This window comes from Teleopsis dalmanni, chromosome 2 (genome assembly GCF_002237135.1).
Source record: "Teleopsis dalmanni isolate 2A chromosome 2, ASM223713v2, whole genome shotgun sequence".
Lineage (NCBI taxonomy): Eukaryota > Metazoa > Arthropoda > Insecta > Diptera > Diopsidae > Teleopsis > Teleopsis dalmanni.
In genome coordinates, this window is record NC_051847.1 from 206,507,954 (window position 1) to 206,522,974 (window position 15,021).

Here is a 15,021-nt window from a genome sequence, read left to right on the forward strand (position 1 = left end):
ATAATAAATATAATATATATCGTCTCTTTTTTGTCGTCAGTATTTTTACGTTGTTAAACTTTTTCTTCTATTTACTGAAGCTATATTCATTCAATATGAGAATAAATATTTATCCAAGCGATAATTCTGTCTTTCAAATTTTATTCATTTATTTAATAGGTGTCGTTGTATAGGATTGAAAGTGGATTGAGCATGCAACGGATTAGGGCCCGATAGCAATCGCAACTTAAGTCTCATTACTTACTTAGGTCATGCTTAAGTCTTCAACTTTGCTGACTTAATTCATACTTAAGTCAGGTTAAATCAGGTCTTATATTGTGATTGTGAAATCGGCCCTTATTTCTAATAATTGGCAAGATATTTATTCAAAAGGAAACTTAGGAAAATGAAAGTTTTAAGCCCTCTAAGACTTATACGACAACGCAATGTGTTAACACTTGTAAATAGATCTCCAGTATCACTAGAATAATTTGACTACCAGTTGCTATAAAATACGCTTGATTTCGTATACTAGGGCAATATATATTTTACTGTAATCATTCCCAAGTAACAATTTTGTTTATTATTTAGTTGTGTTTCTAATAAAGATTTCTATAAAAATAACAAAACATAAATAATTCACTGAAAAACATTTAAAATGCCTGGCTATGAAAAATAATTAAAAGTTGAAGAAAAACAAGATTTTAACAATTTCCTTGAAGAGAGAACTTCTTGTTTTCATTTTGGTTTTAGTTTCTTCAATTTTATCTGATGAATGCAACAAAATAGTGCAAGCGTAACTCGTTGCATTGTTCTGACGTACTCGAGTCGAGATACTTTTTTATATTTGGCATAACTTTAATTGGCTAAAAAGTGAACTGGGTCACGCGCTGCAGTTTTGTGTTTCGTACCAAAAAATATTGTTGCAAATAAAATTAACTCCCTGAAAACAAGAGTACAGAGTACAGACTTCCGCATGAAAAGGAAATTATTTTTTTAAAACTGCAGTATTTTTTAATTGGTGAGGAATTAGTTTGTTATGGTATATCAAAAATTTTTAAATGGTTCATAAAATACCCGTACTATACACGAATGCTAATTGAAAATATACGTCAAAGTTTTACCTTAAAAACATAATTATTGCTTTTGCCTCTTGTTACTTGTTTTGTTACTTTTAAGACAGAATCTTACTTTTCTAAGAAGCTTATATCAAACATTATAGAAAAAGTATCGAATATTTAAGATACACAAGCACAAACAAAATTAAAGTAGGCTTTTATATGCGAACACAGATGTATATAACTCCGGGATCCACCTAAAATTGTGTGATGAGAAAAGCATCCCTGAAATAACATCCCTAGTTTATTATTTAATTATAATTCATATAACAGTTTGACATTTAGATATATGCACAACATATGCTTCTAACCATTGATTTACAACACAGTTTTGAATAGTAGTTTCGATTGGGTTAATTGCAACAGCTGTGCCAAAAAAAATTTAGAATTATTATTATTAAAAATATATACAATAAGAAATTGGTATGTAAAAATATTACACAAAATTAATTGAAAAAAAATTGTCTGAAATATTTAAAAAAAAAAAACAACCCTGATTTGACAACTCTTTTCTTCTTTATGCTGTTATGAACTGTTATTTTATTTGGCGTTTGTTATAAACTTTTAACTGAATTTTTTTTAAAGAAAGACTATAATAATTTTAGTATATAGAATAATTAGAAATGAACTTTCAAAACGTCGATAATATTAACGAATCAAACTCGTGCTCTGTTTGACCAGTAATCAAACTCGTGCTCTGCCACATTTGAAGCTCAGAGTCAACTCACGTTAACCAACTTACCCAAACCCATACTTAACTTTTATGTTTGTCCATTTTTCTGGAGTTTTGTTAATTTGCTATGAAAGTTTTTTTTTTATTAACAAATTCACTTACTGTGTTTGTATTAGTACGTTATATATATTATATAGTTTTATATTATACTAAACTGTGGGATATGTGATCTCAACATCTCTAGAATGTTTCGACTGCAAATTTTTAACAAAGCAAGTTATCCTAGTGCGTAATAACCCGACACTTTTTATAGTAAGTTTTCACCATTTTGGGTGCAATTAGTGGTAATTCAATAAAGCAAATTAAAAGGCCAACACGTCTTGGCCCCTCTTATAGTTACATGTCAAGGATCAATTTTTTAAAATGCCAAATTTCAAGCTGTATTTATAATGTCTTAAAGAACAGGTTTATTTAACAATTATTATTATAATAATTTTATAAATAAATCTATACCAAGTAATGGATAACATGTACATAATTAACGCTTTTATTAAAGTAGTTTTAATATAAGGCAACCCTTTTATTACAAAATAGAATCCCTAAATATATTTAAGAACTCATTTTTCATACATATTTAGATAATTTAGGTAATTTAATATATGTTCCTCTTTAAATCAATATCAATGAGTTATTTGCACAATAAACTCCACATCTAAACCCACTTTGCTGAAGGCATTATTTACGCAAAACATGCCGAATCACTATAACAACATTTATTTAAGTTAGTCCGTTTTAATAATAATATTTTAGAATATATACTAATTATTTCAATTAAGTCAAATAATCATATAAAAACAACCTGAGGCGAAATGCTTTGGACTTAAATGCGGGAATATATAATTATGCAATCAAAATAAAGGACTTTACATGAAATACAAAAAATATATGAAAAAATGCGACATAATTCTTAAATTGAACTTAATTTATATAAATAGAAGAAAATAAGTGCTTAGAAAGGAAAAAAAAACTGTTCTTTCTTAGAAAAACTCTGAAACCCAGTCACTGCAACTACTTTTACTTGCACTTTATTTGAATATATAATTTTGTTTTTTATTTTTTGAAAATTAATTCATTTGCATAATCCTTTGTAGCACCACGTCCTACCTTGTATATGCAAATTTTCTTGAGTACTCGCACTACACACATCCAGACTGTGCTTTCTTCCCTTCTTTATTCCACTTAAACCCAATGTACGAGTAGTAAAAAATGTCGGTATAACACCTGCTGCAAGGAGTCGAGTACTGAGAGGAGTACGTCTGTGTGTCGAAAACATTTTGGTTAGCAAAATGCAACAACACTTCATCACATGCCGCTTTGGCATGTAATTTTTTGCATTCCTTATATATTTTAACTTATTTTTAATTTTTTAACAATTTTGTATTTTCAATTTTTACTACTCATAGTTTCTTCTTTTTCTCGAGAAATATTTTCTTCTTAATGTTCTTCAGTTACTCGGCTTGCTAGGTTATACCAGCCACGATGCACCCAAATATTTCACAGCTTGCCGCCGCCGCTTATCGCCGCTCGTTCCTTCTGCGTGAAAATGCTATTTGAAAATTTGCATAAATTTTCCAGAGTGCAGCAGGTAGTAAATTTTCTGTCAAAGTTGGTTTCACCCATATTATATGCAAAATTATTATAAAAACAAGCTTCCTTTAGGTACAAAAATAATGCCAGAATATATTTTAGAATTTATAACTCAGTGAAATTTTAAATTAATTGCACTTCTTGGATTGTATTTTCTTATTTCATTTCGTCTTAAAAGTAATTGATTGGTTATGTTCTCACACCTTCGGTGCGAAATTTTGCACTTTAAGTATTAGTTTGCGGTTACTTATGGGATCATAAATACAGTTCACTAAGATTTGAAATTTACTTTAAGTGGAATATATTAAAATCAACCTAAACAGATGAAATAAATTTCATTGAGATCAAATTTTGTCGTGGCAAATAAGACTATCTCTGCATTCGGTTTATAAGAACCCACCAAAGTTTCTCCTATATTAGTTTTGTTTATAGCTTATTATTCAGATAATATGGATTTCCAAAAAATCAAAGCATGATTTTGATATAAGTTAATTATTTTTATTTTAAGTAATAGGCTATTAAAACACCCCGACCTAAAAGATCTATTGTGCGTCTAAAGGCCCAACTAGGACAATTTTAGACTATTTATAAATCTTGTAATTGCTGTGGGCTTAATTTTACCTATTTTACTTGGGACTAATATCCCGCTTCCAAGGTAATCGAGTCTACGTCTTACCATCGCTGGGCAGTTGCATAGAACATGTTCTGATGTTTCCTTCTCCTTATGACAGAGTCGATAAGGGGTCACTTTCTACCACACCTATAATCTTCATGTGGTAATTAAGTCTACATTGTGCTGTAAGAATAAGTTAATTATAATATAATGAAAAATAAATAAAAATAATATTTCACTAACTCATATATTACATCTGGACATTGGAATATCAAATGGAACGAGAAAGTTGACAGTTTAGCCCCGCCTTGATGCTTTCTTAAGAACATAACAAAAGGTATCGTCTGAATTCTTCAAAGTTTACTGCAGTTCTTACTGGTCAGTGATGTGTAGGAACCTACACAGAGTAACTCATAGTCATTCCTCATAATCCTCACTCCTTAAGTTGTAACCTGCTTGAATAAAAAACCATTAAACACTTTCTCAGTGGATGCACGACTTTTGGATTTAGAAGAATAACATTTTTAGGAAGCTATTTCTTTGTAAACTTATCAGACTGTTTATCGGTACAGACGAAAGCCCTAATAAATTATCTAAATTTGACGGAATTTATTTAGTCTGTATTCTTCCATTTTAAGTTTTCTTGCGAAGAATATGATTGCAAAACAGCGAAGAATCGCCAATTAAGGAATATAGGAACTGATCTGAGGTACAACCAAACAAGAACATCTTCTTTAGTTTGGCTGGGTTTAAGATATAGGTAAATGATTCTATATAGTTTGGATACAACCAAATCAGAAAGTATTCCCACTTCTTTTCGTTTATCCAGGTAAATAGTTTCATCTTGCATGAGCTGCAAACTAAACAATTTAATTTTTCTTTAGAAGGACTTAAATACTCTTTTCACAACTTATTTTAACTTATTAAAATACTTAAGTTTGATCTTTAAATTATTCCGACTACAAATTTTTTAGTTCTCATCAGTAAACTTATGCTTTTAGTTTTAGTATTAGGCTAGCTCATAACAGTTAGATCAAAAAAGTTTATATCCATGCTTTATTCGGACCTGCTTTACGTCATATATATGTCGGATATGTGATTCAGTTTTAATAATTTTATCTAAAATAAATTATTAAAGCACTCGAACTAATAGTGCATACTAAGGATATACAGTGACACACCACTCTCTTAATAATAATATGCCGCCAATGTCTGCATATTTACAAATATTAGTCATACGTAATGTTGAATCATGGAATAATACATGCAATACAGTCACGACACATATAATATTATATGGTTAGTATAAGTTAGATAGAAAATTGAAAATAATAAAAATAATGAGTCAGACCTTTAAAACCACACACAAGAGAATATTCATACTTTGAACTATAAAAATCAAATTTTTATATATTTACATTACTTCAGACATCATCGAAAAATTCCTTAAAATGCAGCGATATTAAAGAAGGTGGGAAATGATGAAAAAAATATTTTCAAGTGAATTAATTTATAACGAAATATCCCAACAGAAAGCAGACATATCAATTTAGACGGTAGATACCGTGATGAAAAAGTCAGACAGTATTTGTATTTATAACAAAACTGTACCTAAGATACTTGCACTCGGCATGCAAAGAGTGTAACTTGGTATACCTGTCATAAAAGCCGAATAAAGTCCAAAAAAGCGACACTCCACCACAATTCAAATCTGGTACCACGAAATCAAAGTGCCTAGAGCTCATCTTATCTATTTATCTATGTGGAGCCAGAGAGTTTGTTTTTCTTTGTGTATCTATTTTACTGGACAAGCGTTTAAAATATATGTCTTAGTAAAAATATATCTATTTTGACTAATATGAGTATTCAGAAGTTCCGTGATAGAAAAAATAGTTACCTTGAATATGTTAATATATAGTTACCTTTTTTTATTGCATTAAAACTGTTGTTTTCCGTAATACCTTGTGGTATTACAAATTTGTATAGTTACTATCTAAAAATCAAAGAAAGTACTTCGATTCATTCAAAGGACAATAATTATTTGTCAAATTTGGGTTAATAAACTACTTCTATAATCAAGAATGATTCTTTGATTGAATGCATCAACCGATATTCCTCACAGAACAATTGCTTAACTGACAGTTCACTTTAATGAAATGAAAAATGAAAGCAAAGAAAGCAATTATTGACATCGGAAAGGACAGCGTCAAAGCGAATGGATAGACCACCACACAACTCTAAAGATGTTAATATAAAAGCTATTGTATCCATACATATAAATATATAAAAAAATATGTTACACTCTGGAATAGATAATCAAATTTTTTTACCAGAGTCATGACACAAACTAAATCATGCTTCTCTGTGCATTGTATGGATACTTATTTTGGAAAATACTTCAAATATTACAATTACCCAATCGAAAGCGTATATTTCTCTACACAGCTTTTTGATGACTATTAAAATTCATTATTGTAACACACATTACCAATTTTACAAGCAACAAATACTGGATGTCCTCATTGAAATTTAAAATCGTCGTTGTGATACTAGTACAGCCTGAAGAGTATTTAAGCCACTTTAATAAAATTACTTGTCGAATCTAATTGAAGCGGAAATGTGTGTAATTTACTGAAACAGCTTAGAATGCGAAATTTTATTAGAGAAATGCCAAACTATAAGAGAAAATGAAAATTTATAAAAAAAATAGACGATTTGGACTCGATGTGAATACGTTGAGGTAGGGTTGCCGCCAGAGGTTGACATTCTTATGCTATCAGTGTCAATAGTTTAAGTGTTACGATAGGAAAATGTGAAACTGAATAGAATTTTATTTTAAAAATATATTTACTCTAGTATTTCTGTACTGGAAGATTTTTTCGTCACTGATAATTTGAGAACATTTTCGTTTTGAGTAGACATCGATGAAGAAAAGCGGTTTATGTCATTACGCACAATGAATTTTAAATTTGTGGGTTAGTGGCAAAATATATCTATATTGATTTTTTATAGCAAGTTGCGTCGTCTTGTTGGAACCAAATATCTGATTTGGCAATGTTTAATTGATTTAGTTTTGGAAACAAAAATTCAGTCAACATGGTTCGACAGATCTCGCCATTCATCGTAACGGCAGCTCCTTCCTCATTTCGAAAGAAATATGGACCGATGATGAAAACCACACCAAACAATCAATTTTAATGGATGTAATGGTGAATAGTTAATGGCTTGAGGATTATCTTCGCTCCATATATGGCAATTTTGCTTATTAACATACTCATTTAAACAGAAATGAACTTCATCACTAAACACAATTCTTCAATAAAGTGCTCTAAGAACTTCGCGAACAAATATATTCTTTTCGAAGTAAATTTCCACAATTTGGAAGCGTTATTCTAGCATTAAACGATTCATGATGAATTGTCAATCCTTAGTAATCAAGAATGTCAACACTGTTTGCCATTCTAAGCTGCCAAACAAAACTATGGTATTGATATTCTCATGGAACTTAAAAAACACCCTATATAGGTATATATATATAAACAATGCTGAATATGAATTAACTATCTATTTTCAATCATGTTATGGGTACAAACAGTATTGCTAACATAAAAGCTAAATTTTTATGTTAAATTACTTTTAAAGTTAGTCATCTGACAAATACTATGGATGCATCCCGGATCCACTCGTCGCTAGCGATGACCAAGTGACGTTCGACACCTCCCATAACGACTTCACTAGCAAGTACCAGCGAGTTACAACAACAAAATGAATGTGAAGTTTGAAAACAGAGTGAAATCGTTCATATATGCTCGACGAAACAAATCGGATCTGCTTTTATTGCAAGTTACTGGATTAGAAGTTTAAATGAAGTCTTAAAGAATCGTCTCGTCTCGATCATATAAAATGACAAACACTAAGCACATACACTGTGCTTCATGTAAGAAAAAGATCGTCACCGATTCTGCTGAATTATTGAGATGGAAACTGATTCGAGAAAGTGCTAACATCATTAATTGAGAGAGAGTTACAAGATACTTTGAGGACTGTTGTAGAGAAGGCCAAGAGTTGTTTAAACAGTAATACTAATAAATAAAAAAAAGAAGAAGACGAAGTATATGCATTCCATACGCATTTGTATTAATAAGCATTATTTATGGTAAGCAATTAATTTATTCAATTGTAGCGTAATATTCTTGTATTAAGAAAATGTATGTTATATTCCCCTAAGTGTAGTTATACATAAAGAATTACTTTATAATTACTCTTATTAAAAATAGTTTTTCATTTAAGTTTACTAAATTACTTTTTCATTTGCTTAAACACGCACAACTCATTTAAAAATAATTTCTTTTCTTTAAGTTTCAAGTATATTTCAACATGGTTTTCTGGAAATGTGTTCCCTTATAATGCAGCCCGAAGAGGTAAAAGTGCTTAAAATATGCACTTCAGCTTATGATTTATTAAGTAAACATTTTTCTAGGAATTTTTATGCATATTTTTAAAAGCCCACACTTCTTAGCGCTCAGTCATCGCAACAGGGAAAGGCACCAACATTGATTTCCGTTTTTTGTGTGAATTTATTTTTTCCTTTCGCCATTTTTTAAACGTGTAAAGAAATTCAAAGAAGGATGCGCTTTGTTGAAGTCTCCCCATCCTTTCAAGCTTTTCAGTGATTTCTCTTGCAATTTGATTTTTTAATTGGTGGTTCATTGTGGGCGTTGGGCACTGGGCGTCAAAAATTGCATGTTCAAACTTAATGTGGGTGTAATATGCGTTATATTGCGCTTTATGCTTTCGAGAGAAATTAAAATATTTTAAAACTTTTAATAGTTTGGAAAATTTTGTTATCCTTTTTACAGCTTTGCTTTTAAATTTGAGTTGTTTTAAATACAGCTGAGTTTCATAAAGAAAAATATGGTTTAAAAAGTAAATACTTTGTTGCACTTTTTATGGATTATGAAAATAACATACCTTGTTATAATACGTAATAATTTAAAACCTAACAATATACTATATCCTCTTATTTTTTTATTAAACTGCTATACTTTTAATGTTTCATGGATAAAAAAAACAATGTATTTTAAAAAATTAAATTTCCTTAAACCAATTTAGTTAATTGATTTATTTTTATAACTTATGTTTTATTATAAACTATATTTAAAAGCTTTGCTTAATTGTTTCGCATATACTAAACAGTACATGAAAGTATGGTTCTTTACCATAGATAAAAAATTTAAATAAATGTTGTTACGAAACTGGGCACAAAGTATTCGGCATTTGTAGTCAATATGGAAATAAAACTTTTTTAATTTAAAAATAATTATAAAATCATTTCTTTTTTCCGCCTCAGATTTTTTAAGCCAAAACCATCATTTATTTATTATAACTTATCGGCTAACTGAAGCTTTGTCACTGTCATGGCTCCATAACTACACACGTGGTTATCGACCAATGCCTACGGTTAATATTAAGGGCAACTGAGACCACCGATAAACGCTCTCCACTAGTTTTCATCGAGCCTGGTGTTAAAGTCAATACGATTTATCATCGGGAAAATTTTACTCTAAAACAAAATGAAATGATAAAACATGAATGTTCCCACAAGACTCAGCCAAGCCAATACAACCAAGTCTCCATACGTCTGCATTTTTTAGCAAGAGGCTACAATAATAATATCTCTTTAAAATAAAGAATACCCGTAAAATCTAAATTATTCATGATTTGTTTGGATCTACTGATTATCCTTAACTATTTATTTGCATTCTTCTATAAGTCTTAAATTTAAATACGTGTTCTAATCAAACTTATAAAGCATAATTAATGAATTCTTTTGAAAATAACTATTAAATAATAATTATACACTTTTTAAAGTAAAGAAACACTACATATATGCTGTGAATTTTTAGGAGCTCCCGAAAATTTTATTGTAATATCAAAAATATATATATCAGTCCCACAATATAACTCTTTCATCGCACTTATCGTAAAAGTTAATAGTCACCTACCATACACGACAGCAAATATCATAATTTCCAGCTATAACTGATCTTTGGCTGCAGCATACTAAACCACCTCAATGGAAGATGAATCCTAAGGAATGAAGCGACGCAGCCGATTTACAACTTTTTTAGCAGTTCTTTTCGCAGATTCGATAAAACTGCTGGAAACAATAGGATTCTCTGTCATATCATTCTCTTCGGAATCCTGTTCTATGGTAGAAGCAGCTGGACTATAACCTTCAGTATTAGATTGTTCATAAAACATTGAAACCTTGCATTTCTCTGCTTCATATGACAAGCTCTTTAAGGTGTCTTTACTTAAGTTATATGCTGAAGAGTCTTCAGTTAATTTTGGACGTAAGCTAGTTAACTGTAGTGTATTATTGGTGAGACTGGCTGTCGCTTCCGTCATATATTTTATACGATCTTCTTCTATTTTTTTGAGGTTTTCTAAATGATTTTTCTGGTATTCGTTTGAATTAAATTTTGAAACTAAATGATATATACTACGATGCATTGTATTAATTTTAAGGGTTGATCCAAATAGTTTTCTTTACTTAATAATATTTGAAAAAATATATATGTACTATAATTTTTTTTTCTGTTGAAAAAGCAAATTTTTGTTTTTTAAATAAACTTTTAAAATATTAACTAGTTAACTTTGATGTGGGTTCTTTCAACAGGTAAAAATTACTTATCACCTACTAAGTAAAGTGTTAGTTGGATTTATCAATCAGGTTTACTTTTTGAATATGAGGGATCTCTAGTAGCCAGTTGTAAAGTATGACATACAATGCAATCAATAAGTCTTTTTATGATAGTCGATGAATGTTACATTTCGTGCTTTTTAAGCTAGGGAAGCTGTAACTTTAACAGTCGACTGTTGCGCTTATGATTATTTTGGAGTGCCTTCTCCGGTTGCTCTCCACTCAGCTGACTACCGTGTTGATTCCAAAATAATGTGATAGATACATGTTTGAATTGCAGTTACCAATCAATGTAAAACATTCTTTTTCTCCGATTAAATAGCTTCAAATAGCTCTTTGAATCATCCACACGTTTTTGCTTTTGATCAACTATGAGCAGATGCGGCAGCCATTTTGATAGCAACTTTAAAAAATTCCTATAAGTTCCTTTGATATGTTAAGAGAACTAGCTATATCACTCAACTTTATCTCACAATTTTTCAAAACAACTTTGTGGGTGTTTTTAACGCATAATTTGGACGATCGAGGCGTAGGACCTCTTCAATGGCTGTACAGCCATATTCAAACTCTGTAAACCAACGATCAAGGCTTGCTGTTGATGGAGTATAATTTGAATAATATTTAAAAAAACTAGCGTTGGATTGAACGGTATTTTTTTCCATTAAAAAGCAATGATAAATTAATACGTGAAATTGTTTTGAATCCATTGTTCCAAAAATAACAAAAGTAGCTTACTAAAAAGTAGTAACTTATAAATTAAACGTCAAATTGTATTAAAATTATGAATATAATTGCTTGAAGGTAGTACTTTCCAAAAACCATGTAGTTTTTCATGGTCGTTAAAAGACGACATATATATGAAAACCCTGAGACTTTTCAACTGATGTAGTTTTATAAATAATTTATATTTAAATAATATGATTAATATGTTTTTTTCTTTCACCGTAGAAGAGATCCAGAAACCTTAAGACCGTTTGAATAAGAGATATGTTGAATAACTATAAATTCTGGTTTAATATAGAATAAGAAAAAGTCACTCACACTTCAAAAAGTTAGTTACTAAGCCAATACGTCTTCTTATATATTTCAAGGTTTTGTGATTAATGATAGCACTATAATATTGCATATATGAAAGAATCAATATATAATTATGTAAATATATATAAATTATTAATTATTTTTAATATGAGATATATATATATATCTGAGCACTTATTTTTTACTATAACTTTTTGGTGAACGATATGATCTTTCATTATGGTACCCTTACTTTTTAAGTCAACTCGTTCTGATTTAATTTCAAAATTCCTAACTATATATAAAAGTAATTAAATATATTCATAGTTAACGGTAAAAAAAAACATTTTATTAAATTTTTAATTCTTTTTTTTTTTGTTCATTTTTTTTGTTCCCTTTAGCTACTTTTAATTAAATATTAATATTTTTACTTTATTATTTTAAATACGAGTTTTTCAATTAACTATTATATAATGTATTTTTTTCAATTTTTGTTGACTTTAAAATTTTAATTGAGCGCATTTCCTTTTCCGTCCTGTTTCCGCCATTTTCACAGTTGCCACTCGCAGATCGTGTAATATTTGCATTTGAGTTGTTTTGCTTCATACTGTACAATATTAGTACTCCACACTTTTGTATATGTATTACCTTATCATACTGTACTTACTACAATGTAAACTTATTTTTACCCAAAAAAAATTAAGTTGAAAGCAACTCCCTAACTTCCTTTCATTAAAGCAGAGGACAGTAGGGCAGAGCAGTAATCACTTTTTATGCAGCGGTTAGAATCGAGAACTACATCAAAACAACCGCAGGACATAACTGCAAACTTGCTCCTTAAGGCAAAATGTCTTCTCCAATGTGTATGCCGGTGTACTATATATACTATTTAGTATTTAAAGTTGCTTTCGAAGTTTGTTTTCCTTTTGTGAAAAATCACTATTCAAATTTAATTAGTCCAAACAAAGTCGGACGAAGCGCACTTGACCTGCTGGGCTTAGAACCAAACTTCTAATGTCGCACTCTTTTGCCTTCTATGGAGGTGTCATGTACATCCGGTATGTCATTCGTATTCGTTTAATTCCATGTACATACATTCTATATAAAGCAAAGGTGAATTTGTTTAATTATTCATACAGAGTAACAGGAAAGCAGAATATTTCGTTAACTAAATCACCCTCTTTGGGTAGTGAAGTTAATGAAGTACACGTTTTTAATATGGAATCAAGTTTTCTGAAATTTTTGAGTACAACGTTAGCCATGAAGATTATAGTTATATATTTGATGATATCAAATTATACAAAATAGTTCCCCAATATTGTTTGACATAAGATGTATCAAATAACACAATGTCTCTTAAAAGAGTTTTCTTCCAAGAAGTAGCATGAAAAGAAATAAAGGACGTCATATAACAGGGCACAGATCAACTAAACCATTTAGTAAGAATACCTCTCGATAGAGCAGTGACATAAAGAAAAAGCATGGATAAATATAGAAGACTTCAAGCTCACAGATTTAGAAAACCATTTTGTAAGTATGTTACGCCTCTCAAAAAAATATTGATGCAAAGAAGACGTATGAAAAAAATAAATGATATCAAATTACAGCGCATACAGTGACTAACAGATCTATTAAAAATGACTACAAATGGAGTTACGTTACAAGAAACAGCATTTAGGAAAAATCGAGAAAGATTCAAAGAAAGATGACTTGACACTATGTAAACTGGCCTAAGATAAATGAATAAAAGAAATATTACTACATAATATTCATGTAGTAAAGGAAAAGTAAAATAACACTTATAAAATAATCTTTAATTATAAAAGTTAGTTTTAGGAAGAAGATTAAACTCTTACCTACTCTTCAGCGATATTACTCACACCAAAAACTATCCAGCTCCTTAAGTAAATCAAACATCTGTAGTTTTAGGAAGGAGTAAGTACTGTTTAAAACACAAAATTTTATACCTAGATCGTAAAAGAATATGACCAGTTGAAAATATATGGACATTTAGATGAAGTCACAAAAGATAGACGATCTTCCAGCTTTCAGAGAATTCACTTTTAAGCCCATGTTTATATTACGTTCATTGGACAGCGAATTTATTTCCAAAATTTCTTTTTTAAAAATTTCAAAGAAAGGTAAATAAAATTATTAATTGGTTGAACATTTTTGAACCAACCCTAACAGAAAATATACCACTTATAGTACATACAGACTGATTCGAGAAACATGAACAATCACACTTGTTAAAGAAACCAACTTACCACAAAACAAGGAAATGAAATATCTAATCATATAAATTAATTAAAAACTGAAGTTGAAGACGTAGATTACATTAAATTTAGAATGTAATGCACTGGTCTTATAAGATAAAGCAGTATAAGCTCATCACGCATATAACGCAGTGAGTTCCTGCCATGCAACTGGAACTCTTGCAACATACATAAAAAAGTCTCAAAAAATGAAAATTTTTTACTTACCGATAAACAGTTAGACGACTTGACAAGAAAGTATTTCTCTAATGATCTGTCTTTTATTGTAAGTTTCTATAACTTCTGCAATCTACAATTCTTCTTCGTAGCTTCTCGAGTGACCTCTGGATTACTTCCTTCATTTATTTGAGTTTCCAACAACTGATCTCTCTATACAGAGCACTTACGAATTAAGTGACCTCCATTTGTTATTAGCTAGCTAAAGAGAATAGAGGTAAATACTTCGCTTGACGATCTCTAGGAGAGTATCGAATGGTACCTCTAAGGACACTACCTGAGAAACACCAGAAGGCCCTTAAATCTCATGTTTTTTAATTTCTTCAATGTTCAATATTCTACTATTAGCAATTTATATATTTATAAATCTGCAATAATTATTTTATTATTATAGTCAAATTAAACCCCTCAGTGAATTTTTACTCCATTAGTCATTTTACTAATTAAGCCCAACAGCAACCTGCGCTTACAAAATATGTCCTGTTAAGTTGAATTTTATTTTATTAAAAATTAAATGGCGATTAACATTTTTTTCTCTACTAAATTTAAAAAAAAATCGCAACAGTTTTAAACTTTTGTCCTTTTAAATTTTTTTGTGGTCCTCGCCTGGCTCATAAATGGTCAACAGATTTTCTATCATTAACGCTGTTATTTCGTTGATGCAGTTGCCAATGAGGCTGCCGTTTATGATGCCACTCTCGTCGAGGCTGAGGCTTTACTTAATTCTGCTCCACTGATGACTTCACTGACCATCAAAAATTAAAATAAAATTAAAA

General features: G+C 30.0%; 2 protein-coding genes across 2 annotated transcripts in view; both read right to left on the reverse strand.

Annotated features, from left to right (window-relative positions):
- Positions 1-9,918: 9,918 nt before the first annotated feature.
- Positions 9,919-10,607, reverse strand: LOC119683837. The gene is made up of 2 exons (XM_038097701.1): positions 10,116-10,607; positions 9,919-10,077 (listed from the first exon to the last, which is right to left on the reverse strand). The coding sequence occupies exon 1, from the start codon at positions 10,544-10,546 to the stop codon at positions 10,121-10,123; it is 426 nt and encodes a 141-aa protein (XP_037953629.1). The 5' UTR covers positions 10,547-10,607; the 3' UTR covers positions 9,919-10,077; positions 10,116-10,120.
- A 1,229-nt stretch (positions 10,608-11,836) lies between these two features.
- The window catches only part of LOC119676628 (alpha-protein kinase 1-like), a 7,383-nt gene continuing 4,198 nt past the window's right edge, over positions 11,837-15,021 (reverse strand). Inside the window, exon 4 of the mRNA XM_038087875.1 lies at positions 11,837-11,848. Coding sequence (XP_037943803.1) covers positions 11,837-11,848 — 12 coding nt within the window. The remainder of the gene's footprint in view (positions 11,849-15,021) is intronic.